Source organism: Ziziphus jujuba, chromosome 3, assembly GCF_031755915.1.
Source record: "Ziziphus jujuba cultivar Dongzao chromosome 3, ASM3175591v1".
Taxonomy (NCBI): domain Eukaryota; kingdom Viridiplantae; phylum Streptophyta; class Magnoliopsida; order Rosales; family Rhamnaceae; genus Ziziphus; species Ziziphus jujuba.
Window position 1 is genome coordinate 1,238,430 of NC_083381.1, and position 24,117 is coordinate 1,262,546.

Genomic DNA, 24,117 nt, shown 5'->3' on the forward strand with positions numbered 1-24,117 from the left:
TAAGGTTAGTGGCTGAGGAAATTGGCGATGAATTTTAGAGACACAGAAGATTCAGATATTTTGGATTTCAAAAATGGAAAAAGCACAAGCCAATCTCTTTTCATTTTCATTTTTGGAATAAGTTGCTGTGTTGTGCTTTGTTGGAAATCTTTTTTCCATGGCAAGCAAAGTAGTACTAGTAGTAGTGCTACAACTAATGAGGCTAAGAAATTGAAATCGAAATTGAAGGCTGAAAAGTTTCCAACATAAAATTCACATCTCTCTTCTTTTGAGTCGTCTTCTACTTTAGCCCTGCACTACAACTATAAATACGACGTGTTTATAAGTTTCAGAGGCGAGGACACTCGCCATAGCTTCGCCGCCCATTTACACAGAGATCTAATTGGAAATGGGATCTCCGTCTTCAAGGACGATGAAGAGCTTCATAGGGGGAAAGAGATATCTCCAGGACTCCTCCAAGCAATCGAGGACTCGAGGTTGTCCATCGTCATTTTCTCAAACAAGTATGCCACTTCAAGTTGGTGTTTGGATGAACTTGTACACATCCTTGAATGCAGTAGGAAACCCGGAAAATCCATTATTCCAATCTTCTATGACGTCGATCCGACCGTCGTTCGACATCAATCAGGCAATTATGCAGCAGCCTTTGCTGAACTCGAAAGGAAGTACCCGGCAGAGAAGGTTACAAAGTGGAGATTTGGGCTAAGTGCAGTCGCCAATATCTCAGGCTGGCATCTAAATTATGGGTATCGCTTTTCTCTGCCTCCCTTGTTTCTCTAAAGCTCTGAAAATCTAATCTCTTCCATTTTCTGCAACAGTATTTTAACTTATCAAATATTGTATTTTCAAATAAATTTACAAAATAATATGTATACTAATGTGTAATACATATATACGGGTTTTTGGTTGGCTTGTTGTTGCTTGGCCACTGAAAGCGTGGATTTGCTCAGCATTTGATTTTTCCGTGCTGCAGAAATGAGGTAGAATTTATTCAAAAAATTGTTCAAGACGCATCTGGTAAATTGACGGGAACATTTGAAGGTTTCACCGGTGAAATAAACAATCAATTCCAGTTGGATGGAAGTACAGATCCTAGTTCGGACGACGATGAACTTGTGAACGATGTTGGCCTTGAATACGATGTCTTCTTAAGTTTCGATACTGGTGATGACACTGTTATGAACTTCACCAATTATCTTTACAAAACTCTCCGCAGAAAAAGAATTCTCACCTTCAAGCTGGAGAATGAAGATCAATGTGATAAGGGGAAAGATGTCCCGCCAAAACTCCTGCAAGCAATGAAAAACTCAAGGCTCTTCATTATCATTTTGTCTACGAACTATGTTGCTTCAAGTAGGTGCTTGGATCAACTTGTCCATATTCTTGAATGCGGGGGCACATCCGTAACTAGAAAAGTTTTCCCTATCTTTTATAATGTGGATTCCTCTATGTTTCAACGTCAAATCAACAGTTATGAAAAAGCCTTTGCTAAGCACAACCCTGAAAAAGTTGAAAGATGGAGATCTTCATTAGCTGAAGTGTGCAATCTCCCAGAAAAGTGGGATCTGAATAATGGGTGAGTATTAGTTAAATCAACTAAATCAATCGCTTGTTCATATTCTCCATCAATCTACTGCTAACTGACCACGTTCATTGAATTGTCTTCCCCTTTTGTAGGCATGAGAAAGAATTTATTACCGACATTGTTGGTAAGATAACTCGCAAATTGACTAAGGGGCCAAAAATTCCTAAAGGGAAGTTTGTTGGAATAGATTCTCGAGTGCAGGAATTATTATCCATTTTGGATACAAGTGTGAAGGATGTTCGCATTATAGGGATATGGGGGATGCCTGGAGTAGGCAAGACAACTGTTGCCCGTTTCATTTATGAGAAGATTTATGATCAATATGAGGCTTGCTGCTTTCTTGCCAATGTAAGAGAATTGTCTAAAAGATCTTATTTGGATTATCTACAAAAAGAACTAGTCGAAAAAATAACCAAAATAATCATAAATGATCTACAGCATGGAAAACAGAGTAGCCAGCATTTTTGTAAAGTAAAGTGCCTTATTGTCTTAGATGATGTAAATGAGTTAGAGCAATTAGATTTATTGAATGGAAAAGCTGATTGGGTTGGAGTTGGGAGCAGAATTATCATAACAACCAGAGATGCACATTTGCTTAATCCAAAAAGAGTGAACAAAATCTACACGTGTAAAGGATTAAATCTGGCTGAAGCTATGCAGCTTCTTAAATTTCATGCTTTTAGACCAAAGCAGCCTTTTGATGGCTATGAGATGATCTGCAACCGTTTTTTGGAGTATGCTAATGGCAATCCATTAACCCTCAAAGTTTTAGGAAGTCTCTTACATGGTAAACACATCATGGAATGGGAGGATGCTTTACATAGGATATATGAATATCCAAACAGAGATATACTCAGTGTACTTCGTAGCAGTTATGATTCACTAGCTGAGATATTGAAAGAAACGTTCTTGGATATTGCGTGCTTTTTTAATGGCAAGAAAGTAGATCGTGTTCTGGAAGTACTAGATTGTTGTGGCTTTCCCGCCAAAATTGGGATGGCAATCCTCATCGAAAAGTCTCTTGTAACCGTTTCAAACAACATCTTATGTTTGCCTGTATGGGTACAACAACTTGGCCAGCAAATTGTTTGCGAAGAAAGCCCTAGTAAGCCTGGTGAACAGAGCAGGTTGTGGGAACATGAAGACATCGACAGGGTAATGACAAATAATTGGGTAAGAGTTCATGTACAGAGCTGAAGCCACTCAAGTGATAAAAAGATAATATTTTAATTTTTTTTATTGCATCCCGCTTATCTTTTACTTTTGGATATTAGGGAACAAAAAAAATTGAAGCAATGGTCCTGGAGCAACCTCAAGCAATGGTCCTGGAGCAACCTCAACTACAATGCACCTGGTGGAAGCCCCAAGCTTTTGCACGGATGTATAATCTCAGATTGCTTAGTATTCGTTGCAATGTGAACCTCCCCAAAGGCTTGGATTGCCTTCCTAACAATCTAAGATTCTTAAAGTGGAGGGAATATCCATTTAAATCTTTGCCATCAAATTTCTATCCATCTGAACTGGTTGAACTTAACATGTCCCATGGCCAAATTGAACGACTCTGGAGAAAAAAAAAGGTAAGAATTCTGCAATAGCACTGCCCATATGCACTTTTCTTTTTATTTGAAGTACATGAACATGACAGCTAATATTTCCCCTTCTTTTTTTTTTTTTTTTTTCCCTCTATTTCTTGAATCAGGTTTTCAGTGATTTGAAGCTCATCAGACTGAGTCACTCCCAAAACTTGATAAAGACTCCAAACTTTGGATGGTTTCCGAATCTGGATAGATTAGTTCTTGAAGGGTGTAGAAACTTAGTTGAGGTTCACCCTTCCATTGGAATTCTCACAAAACTTCGTTTATTGAATTTGAAAGATTGCTCAAGTCTTAGGAGTCTCCCAGATTTCATTTCAATGGAATCTCTTGAAATTTGTGTTCTTTCAGGCTGCTCAAGTCTCGAAAAAATTCCATATGTGGTTGGAAATATGGGAAACTTGTCACAATTTTATTTGGATGGGTGTGGAACAACAACCAAAAACCAATCCAAAACAATATTCCAATATCTTGGTGACCCTCTATTCAATTCTAGAAATCGGAATAATCTTGAGTGTTTACTTTCCAACATCCCAAATGTAACAAAACTATGTTTGAGAAACTGTGACTTACTAGAAGGAGCTATTCCTAGGGAAATCAACTGCTTAACTTCATTGCAGGTATTAGATGTAGGCAGAAACAAGTTTATCAGCCTACCTGATAGCATTAGCCAGCTTGCTAAGCTAAAATTTCTTGGATTGGCACACTGCAATCTTCTTCAAACTATGCCAGCACTTCCTCCCAGTATAGAATATGTAGAGGCAAGAGATTGTTCTTCACTTGTGACTCTGTCAAATGCATTCAAGGAAATAACTTGCACAGATTTGGCGCTCAGTTTCATTAATTGCTACAAGCTGAAACAGAATCAAGACATCAAAAGTTTGATGGTGACACTGTTGAAAGCATACCTCCAGTCATTGCTGAAAATCCAGAATCAGGTTTCTCTTTAATTTTATGCATTTGTCTTTCTCTGTTTGTTCCTCTCTCTCATCGAACAACATTGGTTTCTTGGTGCAGGAACTCTCACATCTAGTTGGCCATTTTGATATTGTTATTCCTGGATCTGCAGTTCCGGAGTGGTTCAGGCATCAAAACATGGGACCTTTAGTCAGAATAAAATTGCCTAAAAAGTGGAGAAATAATAATTGGATTGGGTTTGTTTTCTGTGTTGTTTTTGATGTCTATGAGAATGCTCCTGTTGTCAAAGATCATGACCACCTGAAATCAGAAAACTCTCAAGAGATCACTTGTCAATTGTACACCAAGGAAGGTCCTATAAGCACTGGTTTTGGCTTTAACATCTCAAGGGGCACTCTCATTGAGTCAAGTCACCTTTGGGTACGCTATATATCAAATGGAAGCTTCAGAGAAAGAATGGCTATGTGGAATAGAACTAGTTACATTGAAGCTTCATTTGGAACAGGAAGCCAATACTTGGGTTTCGTGTTGTATACAAGCAAGACGTGGAAGAGACAGAGAATAGAAAATTCCAGTACATCTACCCTCCAACTGAAGATTTGGGTTTGGGTTTCTTCACATTTGATACTTAAGTTGACACTTTTTACATTCTGGATTTTAATCATTTAGATGTTGATGAGCTTGCCAGAGGAGCTGTGTAGCAACTTTGGTGATCAAGGAACTACATACCAAACATTGAGACTTGACAGTTTTCTTTCTTTTATTGATTTGCATCCTCTTTCTTTTATGAAACTCGTAGTTCACTCAACTAATTCTTTGTTAGTTGATGATTTCTTTATCTATGTATCTCAACTTTCTCATCTCTTTGTGAACATCACTTTATTTCAAGCTTCTTAGGTCGTTTGTTCGAACCTGCAATCACTATCAATAAGCTACATATCACATGCTCTATGGTATTGTGTATGTCAAGCTCTCTGTAATTATATAGTCGAGTTAGAAGTTCATGTCAGATTGCTAACTGGACTTCAAACTTATGTCAGAGGGCCTTCCCCGACATCATCTTGTGCATAGACTTTGGTCATATTGCTTAGGTACAATCTTCACTGGAGATTTTTTGATAGACCAGCCAAGTTCTATACTTGGATTGCATATTGGTCATGTTCAAACCAAGGACTTGGTTGATTTCGTACAAGTATAATGTCTGTTAATAGGCTTTTTCTTCTTGGACACCTTACCATGTTTGCATGACTTGTTCAAAACCCAACCAACCTTCCTCTTCCTCCACCACCTTTAATCGCATGTCATATGCTTTCCTGTGTTGTTGTTACTATATTTCAAGTTTATATTGTTGCTTTTTCATTTCGTTTTTTTATTTCTGTTGGTGTTCTTTTTTTCTTTTACTTTCTTATTTAGTCGGATTTTTCTATAATGGGATAAAGCTTTGTGCTTATTCTTTTAGCTGGTAATCTGTTTATTCAACCCAGTGTTCAAATTATCAACCCTGATGTATTTTTAATTAAGAGCCTATCTTTCTCTCTAAGCTGTTAAACGGAAAGAAGCAACTTGGACAAACAATTATGATTTTCCCTTTTGTTTTAGAACCATATAAGACACTATTATGACTGGTTATCTATCAAATTATGATAGTTTTGTTGTCCAACTCATATTTTGAACTGAAAATGTATCTGAATCCTGTTATAGGAAATCCAATCTAGTTTTCTTAATATATATCTGAAGTGCTAAGGTTTTCCTCCTTATAAATAGGTACATGTGCTCCTTGTTTCAAGCTACTGCTTTACAATAACATAACATATTCATTATTTGTGTAATGTCATAGAAGTGTATTTATATCATTAATGTAATTGCTTGTAAGAACAACTTTGCATCATTTTTATAAGTCACCTAAAGGTTTTGAGACCTTTTTTTTTAAATAGAACTTATTTATGAAAATTCAAATAAATAAACCATATGCCAAAAAGTTTAGAAGCATTGCATCTTTATTTTCTCTGCGACTCCTAACTTGTGAGAAAACGGATTATATAGGACGGGTTCTACTGAATAATTTATAATCTTATCATCACTTTTTAGCAGCTGTTCATAAATGAGAAGGAAGAAACTGAATATGTTTGGCCAAAATTGGCAATTTAATGGAATATTTGGCTAATCTTTGTTAGAATCATGGTTTAAAATATTCGAATTTCCTCGAAATTTCTTTGAAATTATTATTTTTTTAAGAGGTCGAAATAAAATTTAGGTTTCAAATGGAAATGGATAAAATTTTTATAATATCCATTAAAATTTTCAAAATTTTGCCAAAATTCCATAAAAATTTCCGTAAAAATATCTACATTAAATCTTTAACAATTTGGTTAAAAAAATTAAAATTTCCATTGAAATTTTGAAAATATTCATGGAATTTTTTTAATTTTTTTTATAAAGAGTCATAAATATTATTAATATTTAGTAAAAAAAATTTGTTATCAAATTAACTTCATTGACAATTTTTTTTACCCTTTAATTACCTTTTAAACATTTAATGATATAAACAAAATAGAATGAATTGAATTGAATAACATTAATAAATTCTAATGAATTAAATTGAATAACATTAATAAGTTCTACTTATTAAATATCGATAAAGCAAAAATACAAATATTGCGGATTATATTTTTGAACCTGGAAATTTTATTGCCGGGAATATCTATTTTACAAATGTAGGTAAACAGATGATGAAACATATAGATGGAGATGTCACAATAAGAAGATGATTCGATTTCTATGAATTTTTTATCAATCCTATGAATTTTGGATCAATGAGGGTTGAAAGTCATTTTCATAACCTTTATTCAATGGATATTTATGGAATGTCATTAAGTAGTAACCCATGAATATCATCTCAAACTCAACTATCAGAGAGCAATAGTTATGCACATGGTCAACCAATATAATTATATACAAAATTATCAGGGAGATACATTTTTTCATAACTACTTCTCACATTTCACATTTCAAAATCAAAATGAAGAAGAAATCGATGATTTTCAACTACCCAGAAGTTCTACGTGGTATTAAGATGACATTTATGAACAATAACATAATTGTAATAATCATTTTATATATTTTAGTTAATAAATAATTTTATGCTATATGTATTTTTTGATATATTTTTATTAATAATAATTTATCTATCGTTATTAATGCTTATTATAAATCAATTCACTAAAAAAAATATAACATTCATTCAATATTTTAGTAAGTTTTATAATCAATTTGATAATTGATGGATTAAATAAGATAATTTTAAAATTTCAATAAAATTTCCATTTTTAAAAATAAATTTCCATCATTTTTTAAAATATTTTATCGATATTCGATATTTTCCTATATTTTCATGAAAGTTTCCGTATTTTAAATTCTCGATATTTCCATCAATACCAATTTTTTAAACTTCGGTCAGAACAATCATGATATTTTAATTGGAAATGAAGCAATATAGATCTCTCTTCTTATCATGGATGATATTTAATGGAACATTTCTGTTAAATTCCTCCAATTTTTTTTTTAAATTATAGTTCAATCCGTACTTATCATACTCAAAAACTTATCTACCAATTTTTTTTTTGGTTAATTTTCATACTTAAAAATTATAAATATGAAAAACCCAAAAATGCATGAATGAAATTTATCTTATTCAGCAATGCATAAATTTATTTGTCAAAACCAATATGCAATGAATTACCCAAAAAGCAAATTAAAAAAACAGAAAAACAAAAATAAAAAAACTTATGCGGTGGGAAATTAAGTCATTTGTGATTAATTAGCAAGCACAATATTAGCCATTTGAAGCGACTATTTCAATTTACATCAACTTCTTTACCATATGAAATGGGAGCGTATGCATCGAATCCAATATTTGCTTTTGTCTTGCATCGTAGTAAAGTTCAGTGACTGACTGGATCTGAATGAATTTTCAAATCGATCGTTTTCACCAAGATATAGGATCAAGGGTCAGGATCTAAGTTCAAGACCCGGCTGTAGATTGAGGATCGAATAGAGAGACAGACTCGAATCATAAATAACGACCAAGATAGGAGATCAGAAACACAAGAAACCAGGAAACAAAATAAATTAGACCTTCATATTTTAGGTTAGAATTCACAATGAAGAGTTATGACTTTGTTTTCGCTATTGGATTAATGGTAGCATTGAGAGGAATAAGAAGAGTGGAGGGAACGGAAGGAAGAAGGAAGCAGACCATATCCCTCATCTGTCAGTAGGAAGATGAGTAAAGACATTGAAGGGTAGGTGCACATAATCCCTTTAAAATGGAAGAATCAGAGGAACAATTGAAAATTCAACTTAAGAATTACACTTGCATTTACGTTTTTGTCTACATAGTAAAATAGTAATTATTGTAAGACATTAAGGACCAACAAAATGATAATATAGTATTAAATGAACTTTCTTGCCTTCCACTTTGTACCATAAATACAAAAAGTTACATCAATATATATCTCCTCTCACTATATTAAGAAGCATTAAAACAAAATTTTCTCCTTCCTTCCCACTTTCCATCATCCTAGGCTATACATCCTTTCTATTTTCTTTCCTTGCAACCAAACATAAGCTTAATTTTTATCCCTTTCCAAGCAATCCATAACTCAAAAGATGATCTAACAGTCAAACTCTAATGGTCGATCATAGAACAAAGTGTCTATCAATACTTCAAAAATTCTTAAACCCACTCTTCACAGAACCAAAAGAAATCTTTCCATACAAAATTTCATCATTCATCAAATAAATTCTATTGGCAATCCCCTCCCTGTTTTGACTCGTGACTGCAATACAGCAGAATGGACATTAATCTACCAATAGAGGACAAAAAAACAAAATGTCATAATTGATTTAAAAATTATTAAAAATTATTTTATAGATTATATGAAGAAAGATTTTACTAAAAAGCTAAATCTAAATTGTTTTTAACGTTGTAAATTATTTCCTACAAGATAGTATATATATTGAGTCATTTAGTTAAAGACTGTTTCCTATTTTATCTACTATTTCAACGAATATGTTAATTTATTAACGTTAAGAAAATTGGTTTCCAATTGGTTTCTAATGTCTGTTTTTGTTATTCAGTTACTATTTTTATTCCTAAAAATCATCCAAATCCATAACAATCTCTTACTCCAAGCTCTATAAATAGGAAATTTCTTTCCCATTTGGAAACACACAGCAATAAAAGTCAATTATTCTCTCTTCTTCTCTCTAAATAGTCCTCTCAAATTCTCCATATGTTCTTATTTTTATTATAAAATTATATTACAACTACCAAATATATTTTAGTGTATATATATATATTGAGCATTATAGGTGTTCTAAGAGTTCATGGGAATTCTTAGCTGCACACAAGATTCTTAAAGGATCATTATATCTTAGGAGAGGAACGTTAGACAACACATTGAATAAGGGGGCATATCTTCTCTAAGAATAGCGCATTTGCGTGCCACGTTTCAACTAAATAGGCCATCCTAAACTCTGAATAATTGATTGTTATTTTATTATTGTTGTTTGGTGTTTGGTACTTGGAACTGTGATTTAGTTTTACTACTTACTTATTTCAAACACACAACCAATCAACAAAGTTAAACCAAGTTAGAAATTTTCATCATGTGGTTAAACGGGCACCGGAAGAAGCACAGAAGGTTCATTCAATTAGGTTAGTTACCTCAGTAGATGCAGAGGTCAGCAATGAGTTAGTGAAGCTCTAAATTAAGGGTCTCACCACTGCATAGAAACCAACAGCTAAGGTTGGAATTTATTCCCAGAAGGAAATAACACAACCAAAAAGACTAAAGCTTATTCATTATCATTATTTATTTTCAAAATAACTGATACAATAATAATGATAAAAAGATTCTTAGCCTCCAAAGAATTTAGTCAAGACTTGTTTGGTTAATCTCAAACCTAAAACATTCCTCTTCCTCCTCTTCTTCCAAAATAGACCCTTCATCCATCATCCCTGCTGTGTCCATTTTCCAACTAAATATAGTTGTAGGAACATTGCTTCCCGTGAACATCTTCCTGGAATGGATCAATGAAGCAAAAGCTCCACTTAAAGGTTGGAATGTTAAGGCCATTTAGGTTTTATATCAAAGAGAATGTGGCTTCCGCTTTTCCTTACGGATGTTGCAATAAACTGTTATAACTACATAATCTCACAGTGCAAGCCACAACTTGTGCCCAAAATTTGAGCCTTGCATTAACATCCTTTGGATGATCACCTGGATGACAAAATAGAACAAATGTCAAAACCATTTTTTACTCTGATTTAGAGTGATTTCATTTGAATCATGATTATATTAAATCAAGGAATAGATGGACTTTTTTTTAATGCCAACTATGAATTTCAAAAAGGCAGTCTATTCATATATCATATCTATATCTACAAACATAAAACCACACCATGCATTCCTATCAATTTTGTCTATTCATATATCATATCTATATCTACAAACATAAAACCACACCATGCATTCCTATCAATTTTAATATCCTTTATCTTAATCATAGAACCTAAATTGGCATTCAATTTACAACAAAACAAGCAGCCTAAATTACACTTGACTCAGCTTTCTTTCATATGTCAAGTACACCTATACACCATTCCGTATGCAAAAGAGACCAAAACAACACCAAAATTCTAGCTTTCCAAAAGGACCCAGTTTATCTTATCTCATCTAGAGTTTAAACTCCAAACGTAATAAATCAAAATCTTAGGACAAAATTAGGATTTTTTTGGCTTTTATCCATAAAAGGATCATCCAAAAATTGGACAAAATCAATTTAATATTTAGTGTTAAAAGCATGAAGATCAGATAAAGCCACTCAATTTGATGAAAGATAATAGTTTATCAATATTTTCTTTTTATTGCACCCTGCTTATCTTTTAAATTTGGATATTAGGGAACAAAAAAAATTGAAGCAATGGTCTTGGACCAACCTGACCAACAATTATACTGGAACTACAGAGATTTTGAAAGGATGTGTTACCTTAGATTGCTCAATATTCATGGCAAAGTGCACGTCCCTAAAGGCCTGGAATACCTTCCTAACAATATAAGATTCTTAAAGTGCAGAGGACATCCATTGAAATATTTTCCACCAAATTGCTATCCTTCTAAACTAGTTGAACTTAACATGTTCCATGCCCAAATTGAACTACTTTGGAGAGGAGAGAAGGTAGAGTTCTGCAATATTGATGCCCATATGCAATTTACTTTTCTTCTTTCAAGTACATGAACATTACAACTAATATTTTGCATTTTTTTTGGCTATTTTCTTTATTCAGTTTTCAGTAATTTGAAGTTCATCAAACTTCGTCACTCTGAAAACTTGATAAGGACTCCAAACTTCATAAGGGTTCCCAATCTGGAGAGATTAGTTCTTGAAGGGTGTAAAAAATTAGTAGAGGTTCACCCATCCATTGGAATTATCAAGAAACTTTGTTTATTGAATTTGAAAGATTATTCAAGTCTTCTGAGTCTTTCAGACTTCATTTCAGCAGAATTTCTTGAATTTTATGTTCTTTCAGGATGCTCAAGACTTGACAATTTCCATACATGATTGGAAGTAAATTTCCATACATGGATGGAAGTATGAGAGAATTGTCATAACTCTTTTTGATGGAATAAGACCTAAAAGCCTTCTCAAATCAATGTTTGATCATTTTGCTAGCCTTCTTCCATCCAACAGAAGAAAGTGCAACAATCTTGCTTGCCTTCTTCCTAACATTCCAAGTATAAAAAAAATTATGTTTATGAAACTGTGACTTACCAGAAAGATCGATTCCCAGTGACCTTAGCTACCTAACTTCATTAGAGGTATTAGATCTAGGCAGAAACAAATTCATTAGCTTACTTACAAGTGTTAACGAACTTGTTAAGCTAAACTTTCTTGGATTGGGGCATTGTAATCTTCTTTGATCAGTTCTAGAGCTTCCTTCAAATATAGAATATGTAGAGGGAAGAGATTGTTCTTCACTAGTAACATTTTCAAATCCATTCGAGGTAAGAACTTCCAAAGATTTGAGTGCAACAATCTTGCTTGCCTTCTTCCCAACATTCCAAGTATAAAAAAAATTATGTTTATGAAACTGTGACTTACCAGAAAGATCGATTCTCAGTGACCTTAGCTACCTAACTTCATTAGAGGTATTAGATCTAGACAGAAACAAATTCATTAGCTTACTTACAAGTGTTAGCCAACTTGTTAAGCTAAACTTTCTTGGATTGGGGCATTGTAATCTTCTTCGATCAGTTCTAGAGCTTCCTTCAAATATAGAATATGTAGAGGGAAGAGATTGTTCTTCACTAGTAACATTTTCAAATCCATTCGAGGTAAGAACTTCCAAAGATTTGAGTGCAACAATCTTGCTTGCCTTCTTCCCAACATTCCAAGTATAAAAAAAATTATGTTTATGAAACTGTGACTTACCAGAAAGATCGATTCTCAGTGACCTTAGCTACCTAACTTCATTAGAGGTATTAGATCTAGACAGAAACAAATTCATTAGCTTACTTACAAGTGTTAGCCAACTTGTTAAGCTAAACTTTCTTGGATTGGGGCATTGTAATCTTCTTCGATCAGTTCTAGAGCTTCCTTCAAATATAGAATATGTAGAGGGAAGAGATTGTTCTTCACTAGTAACATTTTCAAATCCATTCGAGGTAAGAACTTCCAAAGATTTGATACTCAGTTTCATTGGTTGTCACAAGCTGAAACTGAATCAAGAGTGCAAAAGTATAATGATGGAATTGTTGAAAGTATACCTTCAATTGTTGCTGAAAATCAAGAATCAAGTCTCTTTGTCTTTATTTTTCTATATATATATATATATATATATTTCTTTCTTTGTTCTTTCTCTCATCCAACATTATGGGTTTCTTGGTGCAAGAAGTCTCACATTTAAGTGGCCGTTTTGATATTGTGATTCTTGGAACAAGAACTCTTAAGTGGTTTAGGAATCAAAACATGGGATTTATAGTCAAAATTTGTTCGCCTCCAAATGGAACAATAACGATTCGATTGGATTCATTTTTTGCATTGCTTTTGGTGTTGATGGAAATGTTTTGACAGCATAGCTCAATCTCAATCAGCTCAATCAATGATAACTCATAGCAAAGCTAAAGCAACAAAGGAAATAGCTAGTAAGGAAGAAATTGATGAAGAGATTAATGGAGTCAACTAACAGACATAGAAACTAATATGCTCACTATGGAAGCAAAACAAATACACTCCATAAAATAAATTATTGTATTTTCTGCAAATTTATTTTATAGGAGGAAATAATCTCACTTACCTGTCCTGTCAGGACCCATCCAGAATTCCTTCCCCGGAACCCTAGACAAGCCTTGATCCCAGGGAAATACCACCGAACCTTCCAATGGAAAATCCGACAGCACCTCCCCTAAGGGTAGGACTTACCAAAAATTACCTGCACTGAAAACACACTTCTATACTCATCCCCTTATTCCTCCCGTAAAACTACAAATTGATTCCACAAATTTACAGCACTTCACAACAATAACGGCAAACCAGTGCATAAATAAAACATAAGTGTCCAAATAGTATACAGAGCTTCATGAAGTGCTAATCAACAGAAATACAACAAAGATGAAAGAAATAATACAACTGAAATGAATGAGTACAAAGTACTTCTCGAAACACGATAGCGGTGGAGAACTGGTTCGCCCCGGAAGAACGTCTACCATCTCTTGCACCTAAGGGAACGGAACTTAAAAACGTGAGATGCTAATCATCTCAATGAGTGACCCTAGCTACTGAACACTTTTATAATAGTAGTAACAAATAGGGGAATTGAATTAATACCAACAATTAATAGGTAAATAAATAATAGCAGTTGGAAATAATAATTTCCTTCAAAACTCTCACTAATCACTACGTTGGAAATGTTCCCTTTTTAAAACATTTTCACAAAACCCGATATTCGTATTTCCCGAAAACCAAAGGATCAAACAATTTAATAACAATAATAAATAAATACCCCAAATATAATTAAAACGTACTAAATTATAATAAATAATTTTTGAACATTTTTGGGGTTTGAAATTTTATCTGAAAATTACACTTGACACACCACACCATATACCGGTGATGCCCTCCGATACCCAGCGTCCTGAGCACCGACTGGCGGGGAGATTAAAGAGAGAAACTTGCAAACGGCACTTCGGCGTCCCGACAGTACCGCTGCTGAAACTGTCATCCCGGCCAAGGAGGGGGGCAGCTGTGGCCAATATCAAACTTGCCTGCCCACGGTCCAATGGCAACTCATGGGAGACATAGTACTTGCACACTAAACCACATATACATACACCAGAACACCAATACTGTATGAATGCGTCTAAAATAATTATTAAATCAACCGTACCGTGGGAAATATATTAAATTTTCACACTTACCATCCCACATATTTTCATTCAACAAACCGGTACGAAAATATCGATAACCAATAAAACAATAATTTTTCTCGTAATACGAGGTTCAACAAATAAAATACCGTGGGCATAATTATAAAAATTAAACCACCAATTTAAATAAATATTTTTCGTTAAAATATTTAAACCAATTATGCCCAACAATAATATTTAAAACCACGCACAATTTATTACTGAAAATACCTTGGTCATGCATAATAATTAAAATTAAATCACAATAAAATAATAATTAAATCGTACCACATGAGCATAATTCAAATACCAATTAAACACCAATTAAACATAATTAATTGCCCAAAATATTTTTAAAGGTGGGTCACTCACCTTAAGCGCGTATATCAGCTAAGATCCTCTGCAGGATCAACTCCACTACTCGCACGCGCACCTAAAACATCTACAGTACCACCAACCAAATATATTAATATTTTAATCGGATAACTCCCAAATGGGTACCCGGGGAGCGAACAAAAACGAAAACTAAAAGTTACGAGTTATATATCGAATCGAAGCTTGAGTGATGAGGATCACGGATTCGGTCTTACTTTCTGGAGATCGGACCCGAGGTGGCCGGAATCTCGCCGGAAAGCTTTGGGGATTCGACTCCTCAATTCTCCCAAACCATCATGAATTGGCGGAAAAGGATGCCGGATTTGAATTCAGGAGGTCAGAATCAGTGGACAGGGACCGGCGGTGCAATTGGGTACTCGCCGGAACAGTGACTTCCGGCGAGCCGCCGCGGTCACCGGCAACCATCGCTGGCAGCGGCACGTGCGGTGGCCGTTGGCTGAGATTTTTGGCGGTTTTGTAGATTGAGGGGAGAGAATTCCCACGGGACCGGCGGTGAGGCAAACGGAGGTCAGACGGCGGAGAGATCAGGATTTAAAGATTTTCGGCGCCTCGCCGGAAAACGCTCCGATCCCGGTGCATCGGAGGTCCGGTGGCCGTGAAATTTGGTGGGTAAGGCGGACTTGAGGAGGTGGTGAGGGGTGGCTGGCGCGTGTGGCCTAAAAATGGCCGGAAACAGGGCAAACTGCGGTGGCCAGTGGTGGAGGGAAAAATCACCGCTGAGCTTCGCCGCCTCGATCTGGAAGCGTCTGGCGACCAACGGTCGTGAAATTTTAGGGTTTGGCCGGAAATGGGAAGACGCTCCCATCTGGCCGGCGCGTGTAGCAAGAGTCGGCCGGAAAATTGGACGATTCTGGCGGCCTGTCGGTTTTCTCTCTCTCTCTCTCTCTCCTCTCTCTCTTTCTTTCTCCTCCCCGGTGTTTTTGCCAAATAAAAGCCACCATGGTGACACTGTTCATCCACGTGGACCAATCAGCTGATGACATGTGGCATTACTGTGCACTTAAGCCAGATATAATAAAATATTACGGTATCCGGCAAACTTCAAACATACATAACTTTTTAACCAAATGTCCAATTTAAGCGTGCCGCTAGTCTATGAACTCATATCGACGAGTACTTTACAACCATACAAGAGTCAAAACAAAATTACACAACAAGAAAAAGTCAACTCTGGCACCTTTTGGACTGTTTGCACCTCGACTTGTTTTGCCCATAACTTTCAAACCGTAGCTCCGTTTTCGACGTGCTACTAGTCTGCGAACTCGGGGCATCATGCACTTCGCCACGGTGCCTTGGTCAACTAGAAATTCCAACTGGGACAAAAAGTCAACTTTGGACCCCCCGGTCAACGTGCATGGATTCCGGTGTGATTTGGGACGGGGTGTTACATGTCCTTAGCTTCTTTATTTTAGGAAGATCAATCAATTGTTTTTCACATATCAATTCTAGCTTGTACATTATATAGGCATGCTTTTCTTGTAAAATATTAATCGATTGAATAATACCAATATTCATCGAATTCTACATGGTATTAGTGCATATTTCTGTGCAAAACTATATCTCCATGGAATCCTTAAACAAGAACTCTTCTCAAACACATGATAACTCAAAAGTTTCTATAGTCCATCAAACAGAATCCATTCTCACAATTCAATCCTTTCACCAATGCACTAGCCTAGTTTTTGTAAAGCTAAGTGCATCCGATTTTTTACTTTGGCAATCTTAAATATTACCACTGGTTCGAAGCTTTGGTATAAGCCATCATCTTACCAATGTTGGACCCCCAGATGAATTTCTAAAAGATGAAAAGGAGATCATTATGATGAACGTGAATTATAGTAGATGGATTAAGAATGATGGACTACTCACGACATGGCTACTAAATGTCATGACTAACGAAATTTTAAGTTTGAACGTAGGGATAGACAATGGTCGTTCTCTTTGGAAATCCATTGAAGAATAGTTATTGCCTTCCATAAAGGAGCAAGAACACCTTCTAAAGGACAAACTTGCATCACTTAGAAAGGGATCATCTTCCGTTGAAGAGTATACACCAAAATTCAAGCAGTTTTGTGATAATCTTGTTGCTATAAATGTACCTATTTTTGACATTAATAAGTATTTTCCTTTGCCCTAGGACTTAGTCCAAGTTATAAAGAATTCAAAATATCCATGCTTTCAAAACCTCCATATCCATCTTTTCATCATTTTTCCTTAGCTCTTCAAAATCATGAGCAATTAATAGGAACTGAGGAACAAAAGTTTGAACTTGATCACAATCAAGCCTTCATTAGTCAACATGGATGTGGACAAGGAGGCAGAGGTGATTGTTTCAATTCAAGAGGAAAGTATTTTACTCCCACTAGTAGGTTTAACAAAGTTGTTGGACAGAAACAAATTGAACACAAACCACACGAATCTGCTCAAACCAAGAAAAACAACAAAAGGAACAAATTGAAGGAAAACTCATACGCCAGATTTGTGACAAGCCAAATCATAGTGCAATAGATTGTTGGCACAGGTTTGATTATTTCTATACCAATAAGGAGATTCCAGAAGGACTTGCTGCATTAAAGATAGCTGAAAATACAGATCCAAATTTCTATGCTGACTCAGGCACACCGTCACATATGACCAATGGTATAAGTAAGGTCTCTAATTTGATTCCTTATAATGGTAATGATAGAATTTTTGTTGGCAATGGAAATTGTTTAAATATCTCACATAAAAGTAACACAAAAATTAAAACAGAAAATGGATCTCTTAAATTAAATAATATTTTGATAGTTCCTAAATTAAAAAAGAACTTGTTATCTGTAAGTCAAATGATTCGAGATAACAAGTGTACTTTTAATTCTCATTTTCTACTTTTGTAATTAAGGATTGCAACCATAGAATACTAGCAATGGGCCATAGAAAGGGAAAGTTATACGTGTTAGATGAAGGAACCTACCAAGCATTGAATGAACCTAAAGCTTCTTCAGAACTTTGGCATCAAAGAATAGGGCATCCAAGCTCCAATATCTTGAAAACTTTACATTCAAAAAATAATATTAATACTTCTGTTTGGACAAATAAATTTCATGTTTGTGATAGTTGCCAAATGGGAAAGAATTGCAAACTTCTCTTTAGAGTTTCAAATAGTTTTTCTACTATGCCTTTACATAAGATACATTGTGATTTATGGGTACCAGACCCTATTATGTCTACCCAACAATTTCAATTTTATGCTATTTTTATTGATGAATTTTCTAGATTTACTTGGCTATATTCTTTACATAAAAAATTAGATTTTTATGATTGTTTTATTAAATTTCAAAGAATGGTGGAAAAACAATTTGACCACCATATTAAATTTTTTTCAAAGTGATGGAGGTGTTGAATTTACTTCAAAAAAATTCAAAACTTACTTGAATGAACAGAAAATTGTACATCGAATCTCTTGTCTAGGTACACCAGAGCAAAATGGATTTCCGAAGAGAAAGCACAAGCACATACATGAGATGGGACTTACCATGATTTATCATGCTAATGTACCATTAAAACTATGGGTTGAAGGTTTCCAAATAGTTGTATACCTCATCAATCACCTACGATCAGTTCCTCTACAAAATGATACTCCTTTTTATATAAAAGACATACTGATTATTGTTATTTACGTATTTTTGGATGCAAATGTTTTCCATATGTAAGAAATTATGGTGATCACAAGTTTTCTAAAAAAACATATCGATGTGTTTTCAGAGGATAAAGTCCTCATCATAAAGGTCACAAATGTTATCATCCAGAATCAAAAAGGATAAATATTTTAGCACATGTAGTTTTTGATAAAAGAAGTTTTCTTTTCTGCAAAAATACTAACACTATTTCACAAGAACCACTTGAACTTGTGAGTTTCTAGAACATGAAAGCTATATACCTTTAAATAGGGACATTACAACAAACAAGAATCTATTCGATAGAGAACAATATTCAAACATTAATACAACTTGCAGTAATAATATTGTAGAATCTCATCAGAACAATAGAGAAGTTGTTACAGAAAATAACAAGAAAGAGCAATGAAGCTGCTAAAACCAGAAGCACAAACACGAAGAGCAAAATGAACAAAGAAGCATTCCTTCAACCACTAATTCATTGGAAACCAGCATATCAAATCAACAAGAAGATGATGATACCTCTACATCTAGCCCTGAACAAAATAGTACCACAACAAAAATAGACAAGCCAACGTGAAAGTCAACCAGATCTTCCTTTTATATCAATTCCTGATCCCGGAGGTATTCAAGATAATCTAACAATTGAATTGCAGTTTTCTCCAGTCAATATGAATAAAACAAATGCAAAAACTTTCAATACTCATCCAATGATCTCACAAAGAAGACTTCAAAATGACCTGAATCTTGCATCTCGAATGGTTCTTATATTTGTTGAACCAAAAACCTTTCGAAGAGCTCTTTAAGATCCATCTTAGTTTCATGCTATGCAAGAAGTTGCTGCTCTTCATAACAACAACACTTGGATACTAGTCCTGAGACCTCAAAATACAAACATTATTATATCTAAATGGGTGTACAAGATAAAATATAAAGAATATGGTACAGTAGGTCGACTAAAAGCACGACTGGTGGCACAAAGATATACACAGGTCAAACGGATTGATTTCGACGAAACCTTCAGTCGAGTTGTTAAGCATACAACTGTTAGATTAGTTATCTCAATTGCTATTACATCAAAATGGACAATCTGACAGCTCGATATTAAAAATTCTTCTTTACATGGATATTTGAAAGAAACAGTCTATATTGAACAATCGTCAGGTTTTATCTCTTCAACTTATCCTAATCATGTTTGTTTATTAAAAAGATCACTGTATGGACTTAAACAAGCTTTTAGAGCATGGTTCAACCACTTGTCTAAAATTTTACTTTGTCTTAGTTTCAAATGTAGCAAATCTACCCCTTCTCTTTTTGTTCTTAAATAAAATAATATATGTATATTATTGTTGATTTATGTGGATGACTTATTATTGATAGGGAATTATTCCACTATGATCAACAATCTAATAAACAAATTGGAAATAAAATTTGCTACAAAGGATCTAGGAATATTACACTATTTTCTAGGAGTTGAAGCACGGTGCTTTCAAGGGGACATTTTCTTATCTTAAAAAAAAAAAAATTACACTAGAGTTGTTCTAACCCGAGCAAAGATGCTAGAAGCTGGCAAAATAAAGACTCCAATGGCCATAAAAGTGCCACCTTAAGATAATGATCATCAATCTATCAATACCACAGAACATGTAAAACTGGCTAGAAGCTTGCAATATCTCACATTCACTCGCCCAGATATAACCTATGCTATTAGTAGAGTATGCCAGCACCTTCAAAACCCTACACAATCCCATCTATGTGAAGTCAAACACATACTTTACTACCTCATATGGACGATAGATTTTGACCTCAGGTTCCTCCAACAAAGTTCTCTTAACTTCATTGGTTTTTATGATGCAAATTGGGCACGATGCGTTATGCCCCATCGAAGCATAAGTAGATATTGTGTTTACTTTAGAGCTAACTGCATCTCTTGGTCATCAAACAAACAACCAATTGTTGCATAGTCCAGTACAAAAGCATAATACAGAGCAATGGCCTCAACAATTATAGAACTCATGTAGATTACATTCATTTTACATGGTAATGGTGTTTCCCTTCTCAAACCACTACAGCTCCTTTGTGACAATATCAATGCATTGCTTATGACAGTAAATCTAGTTCTTCATGGATGAACAAAGCATATTCAAATAGACTATCATTTTGTTAAGGAACGAGTAGCCACAGGACAGCTTATAACACTTTTTATTCTTTTTCACCTTTAGATTGCAGTAATTTAGATAAAATCATTGCCAGGGGACTTATTCCACAAGTTTCGTGCCAAGCTTGGGGTTCATTTCATTCCACCTGCTAGCTTGAGGGGGCATGATAGTATAGCTCAATCTCAATCATCTTAATCAATGATAAATCACATGAAAGCAAAAGCACAAAGGCAACGACTAATAAGGAAGAAATTGATGAAGGGATTAATAGAGTCAACTAACAGACATGGAAACGAATATGCTCACTATGGAAACAAAACAAATACACTCCATAAAATAAATTATTGTATTTCCTGCAAATTTATTTTATAAGAGGAAATAATCTCACTTACCTTACCTAGCTTCTCCGTTTTAGGAAAATCAATCCATTGTTTTCCATATATCAATTTTAGCTTGTACTTTATATAGGCATGCTTTTCTTGTAAAATATTAATCAGTTGAATAATATTAATATTCACTGAATTCTACATGATCCTTATGACAAATATAGCCAACTGGAATTAGAAAATTCTCAAAAGATTGCTTGTCAATTGTACACTAATGAAGGTCCTATAAGCACTGGTTTTGGCTTTAACATCTTGAGAGGCACATTCATTAAGGCACCTTACCTTTGGGTACAGTATGTATCAAATGAATGCTTTGAAGAGTGAATGGCTAAGTGGAGTAGACCTAGTTACATTGATGTTTCATTTGAAATGGAAAGCCAATGCTTAGAGATGAAAAGGTGTGGCTTTCATGTTGTATATAAGCCAGACATGGAAGAAACAAGCAAAAAAAATCTTGACTTCACCTTCTCTCCAATTGAAGATTTGGCTTTGGGGTTCTTCTCGTTTGATACATAAGGTGACCATATTCTTTTTGGATTTTGGTGCATTTAGATGTTGATGAGCTTGATTAGATCTATTTGAACTGTGGGGCACAATAGCAGCTTTGGTGAATCGAAACTTGATAGGTTTATCTTTTTTAGTGACTTAAATCACTTGTTTTAAACTACATTTAAAGTTTACTCAACTAATATTTGTTACTTGATGACTTGCTCTTTGTGATGTACCAAACCTGTTGTTTTTATTAAACTTTGGTATTTATAAGATACATGTGATTAGAGCGTAGGTTTATAGGGTCTTCCTGTGGGAGCCATGGACCTGAGGGTAGGCAGGTATGATGCAGAGTGAGCATCAGTTATCCCCTCCATGGCTAAGATGACTATTGTTAGCATCGACACCGTTGGGATGCCAAGGCAACTGTTGTAAGTTCTCTCTTTAACCTTCCCGTCAGAGTGGTACTTAAGATGCTGACATCCATCTAGCACCACTAATATATATGTACTGGTATTCTATACTATATCTGTTGTTAGTGCGCAAGTATATAGGGTTGTCCTATGGGATGCTATGGACCTGAGGGCTGGCGAGTATTATACAGTGAGTATCAGTTGCCTCCCTTCATGGCTAGGATGATTGTTGTTAGCATTGGCGCCGTTGGAGTACCAAGGCGACAGTTGCTGGTTCTCTCTTTAACCTCCCCATTAGGTAGTACACGAGACATCGAGTACTGTTTGGCACCACTGGTATATCGTATGGTGCATCAAGTATCTTTTTCATATATACGTGTATATATATATATATAATTATACTATATTATGCTGTATGTATCACACCGTATGGGGGTAACAATCCGATACGATCCATGAATAATTTAGCATCATAACTATGTTGCTTACGAATCCAGGGGTTCAGACAGCCAATATGGGCAACCACCCCCAGACTGTATTGGTATAAGAGTATTGGCAATAGCTGATATCATGGATTGAGTAGCATATTATGTAGTATCATATGTACCTCTTATACGAGTGTGTATACTTCATAGTATGTTATGAATTTTGAAATATTATTTTATTTTATGTTACCTTATCCATTCATGATTTGATTTGCTAATATTATTCTTATTTGCCTTATTATTATTACTATTATCATCACCATCATTAATATCGCTATTATTTTTTTCATTATCATTATTATAATTATTTTTTATTATTTTTATTATCATTTGAATTTATCATTAAAATTGCTATCAATTATTATCGTAGTTATTATTATTAATTATTAAGATTATTGTTAGTGTTATTATTTATGATTTTTTTATTATTATCATCATCATCATCATCATTATTATTTTTATTGTCACTATTATTATTATCATCATCATCATCATCATCATTATTTTTATTGTCACTATTATTATTATCATCATCATCATCATCATTATTATTTTTATTGTCACTATTATTATTATTTATCATTAATCTTGTTGTTAATTATTATTGTAGTCACTATTATTAGTTGTTGTGATTATTATTATTGTTATTAATATTGTTACTGTAATTATTATTTATTTATTCATTAATGCTATCATTATTATTACTATTATTATCATTATTATCTTACGGTAGACTTCGGGCAAATATCACAGCCTACGGACAAGAAAAATAGTCATCAGGCAAATATAATAGCCATTGGGCAAGTGGTAACCTTTGGGTAGGTAAAATAGCCCTCGGACAAATGTGGTTATGCAATAGTCCTTAGACAAGTTATAGCCTTCGGACAAGTACAATAGCCCTCGGGCAAGTATGGTTATATGATAGCCCTTGAACAAGTTATATTAATACTATTATTATTATTATCATCATTAAATGATTACTATTATTATCGTTAATATGATGGTTGTTTTGTTACCATTCCTTTTATATTACGTATTGGTATATTTGTAACATGATATTTGAAATGTACAGCACTAAGTGGGTGGTGTGAGCTGACATGAAATAAAAAGGTATCTGTGTTATTATTTAGTTAATCCTCTTGTCTACATATCTTTACATTTATTATCGAAGTCCTGAAACTTGTAGAATTAATTGTAGTAAGATGGGAAGGATAAAATGGTAATATATAAAAGTGTGTTTCATGTAGGTAATTTTTGGGGCATGCTCAACCTTTAAGGAAGATGCTGTCGAATTTTTTGTAGGATGGTCTGATAAGATTTTCCCTTAGATCAGGGCTTATCTAGGGTTCCCGAAAGCGATCCTAGATGGGTCCTCATAGATTGGTTACCAAATTTGGCGATCGAGCTCATTGGCGACTGGGTCATGTCAGGGGCCAATGTGTGTAAGCAATGGGTGGTTGGATATTAAAAAATTTCGGCCAACCTGAAAGAGAGAAAGAGAGAGAGAGAGAGAGAGAGAGAGAGAGAGAGAGGGTGTTTTCGGATGAGGAGAGAGAAAGGAAAAGGAAA

At 34.5% G+C, this 24,117-nt stretch overlaps 1 protein-coding gene across 1 annotated transcript; it reads left to right on the forward strand.

The window, feature by feature from the left end:
- Positions 1-258: 258 nt before the first annotated feature.
- LOC107404014 (disease resistance protein RUN1-like) lies at positions 259-4,796 on the forward strand (the record flags this gene model as incomplete). Its single annotated transcript, XM_060815839.1, has 7 exons — positions 259-746; positions 974-1,576; positions 1,678-2,758; positions 2,860-3,162; positions 3,285-4,115; positions 4,195-4,669; positions 4,765-4,796. Coding segments are annotated over 7 exons (3,813 nt in total), but the record flags the coding sequence as incomplete, so codon positions are not given.
- Between the last annotated feature and the right edge of the window lie 19,321 nt (positions 4,797-24,117).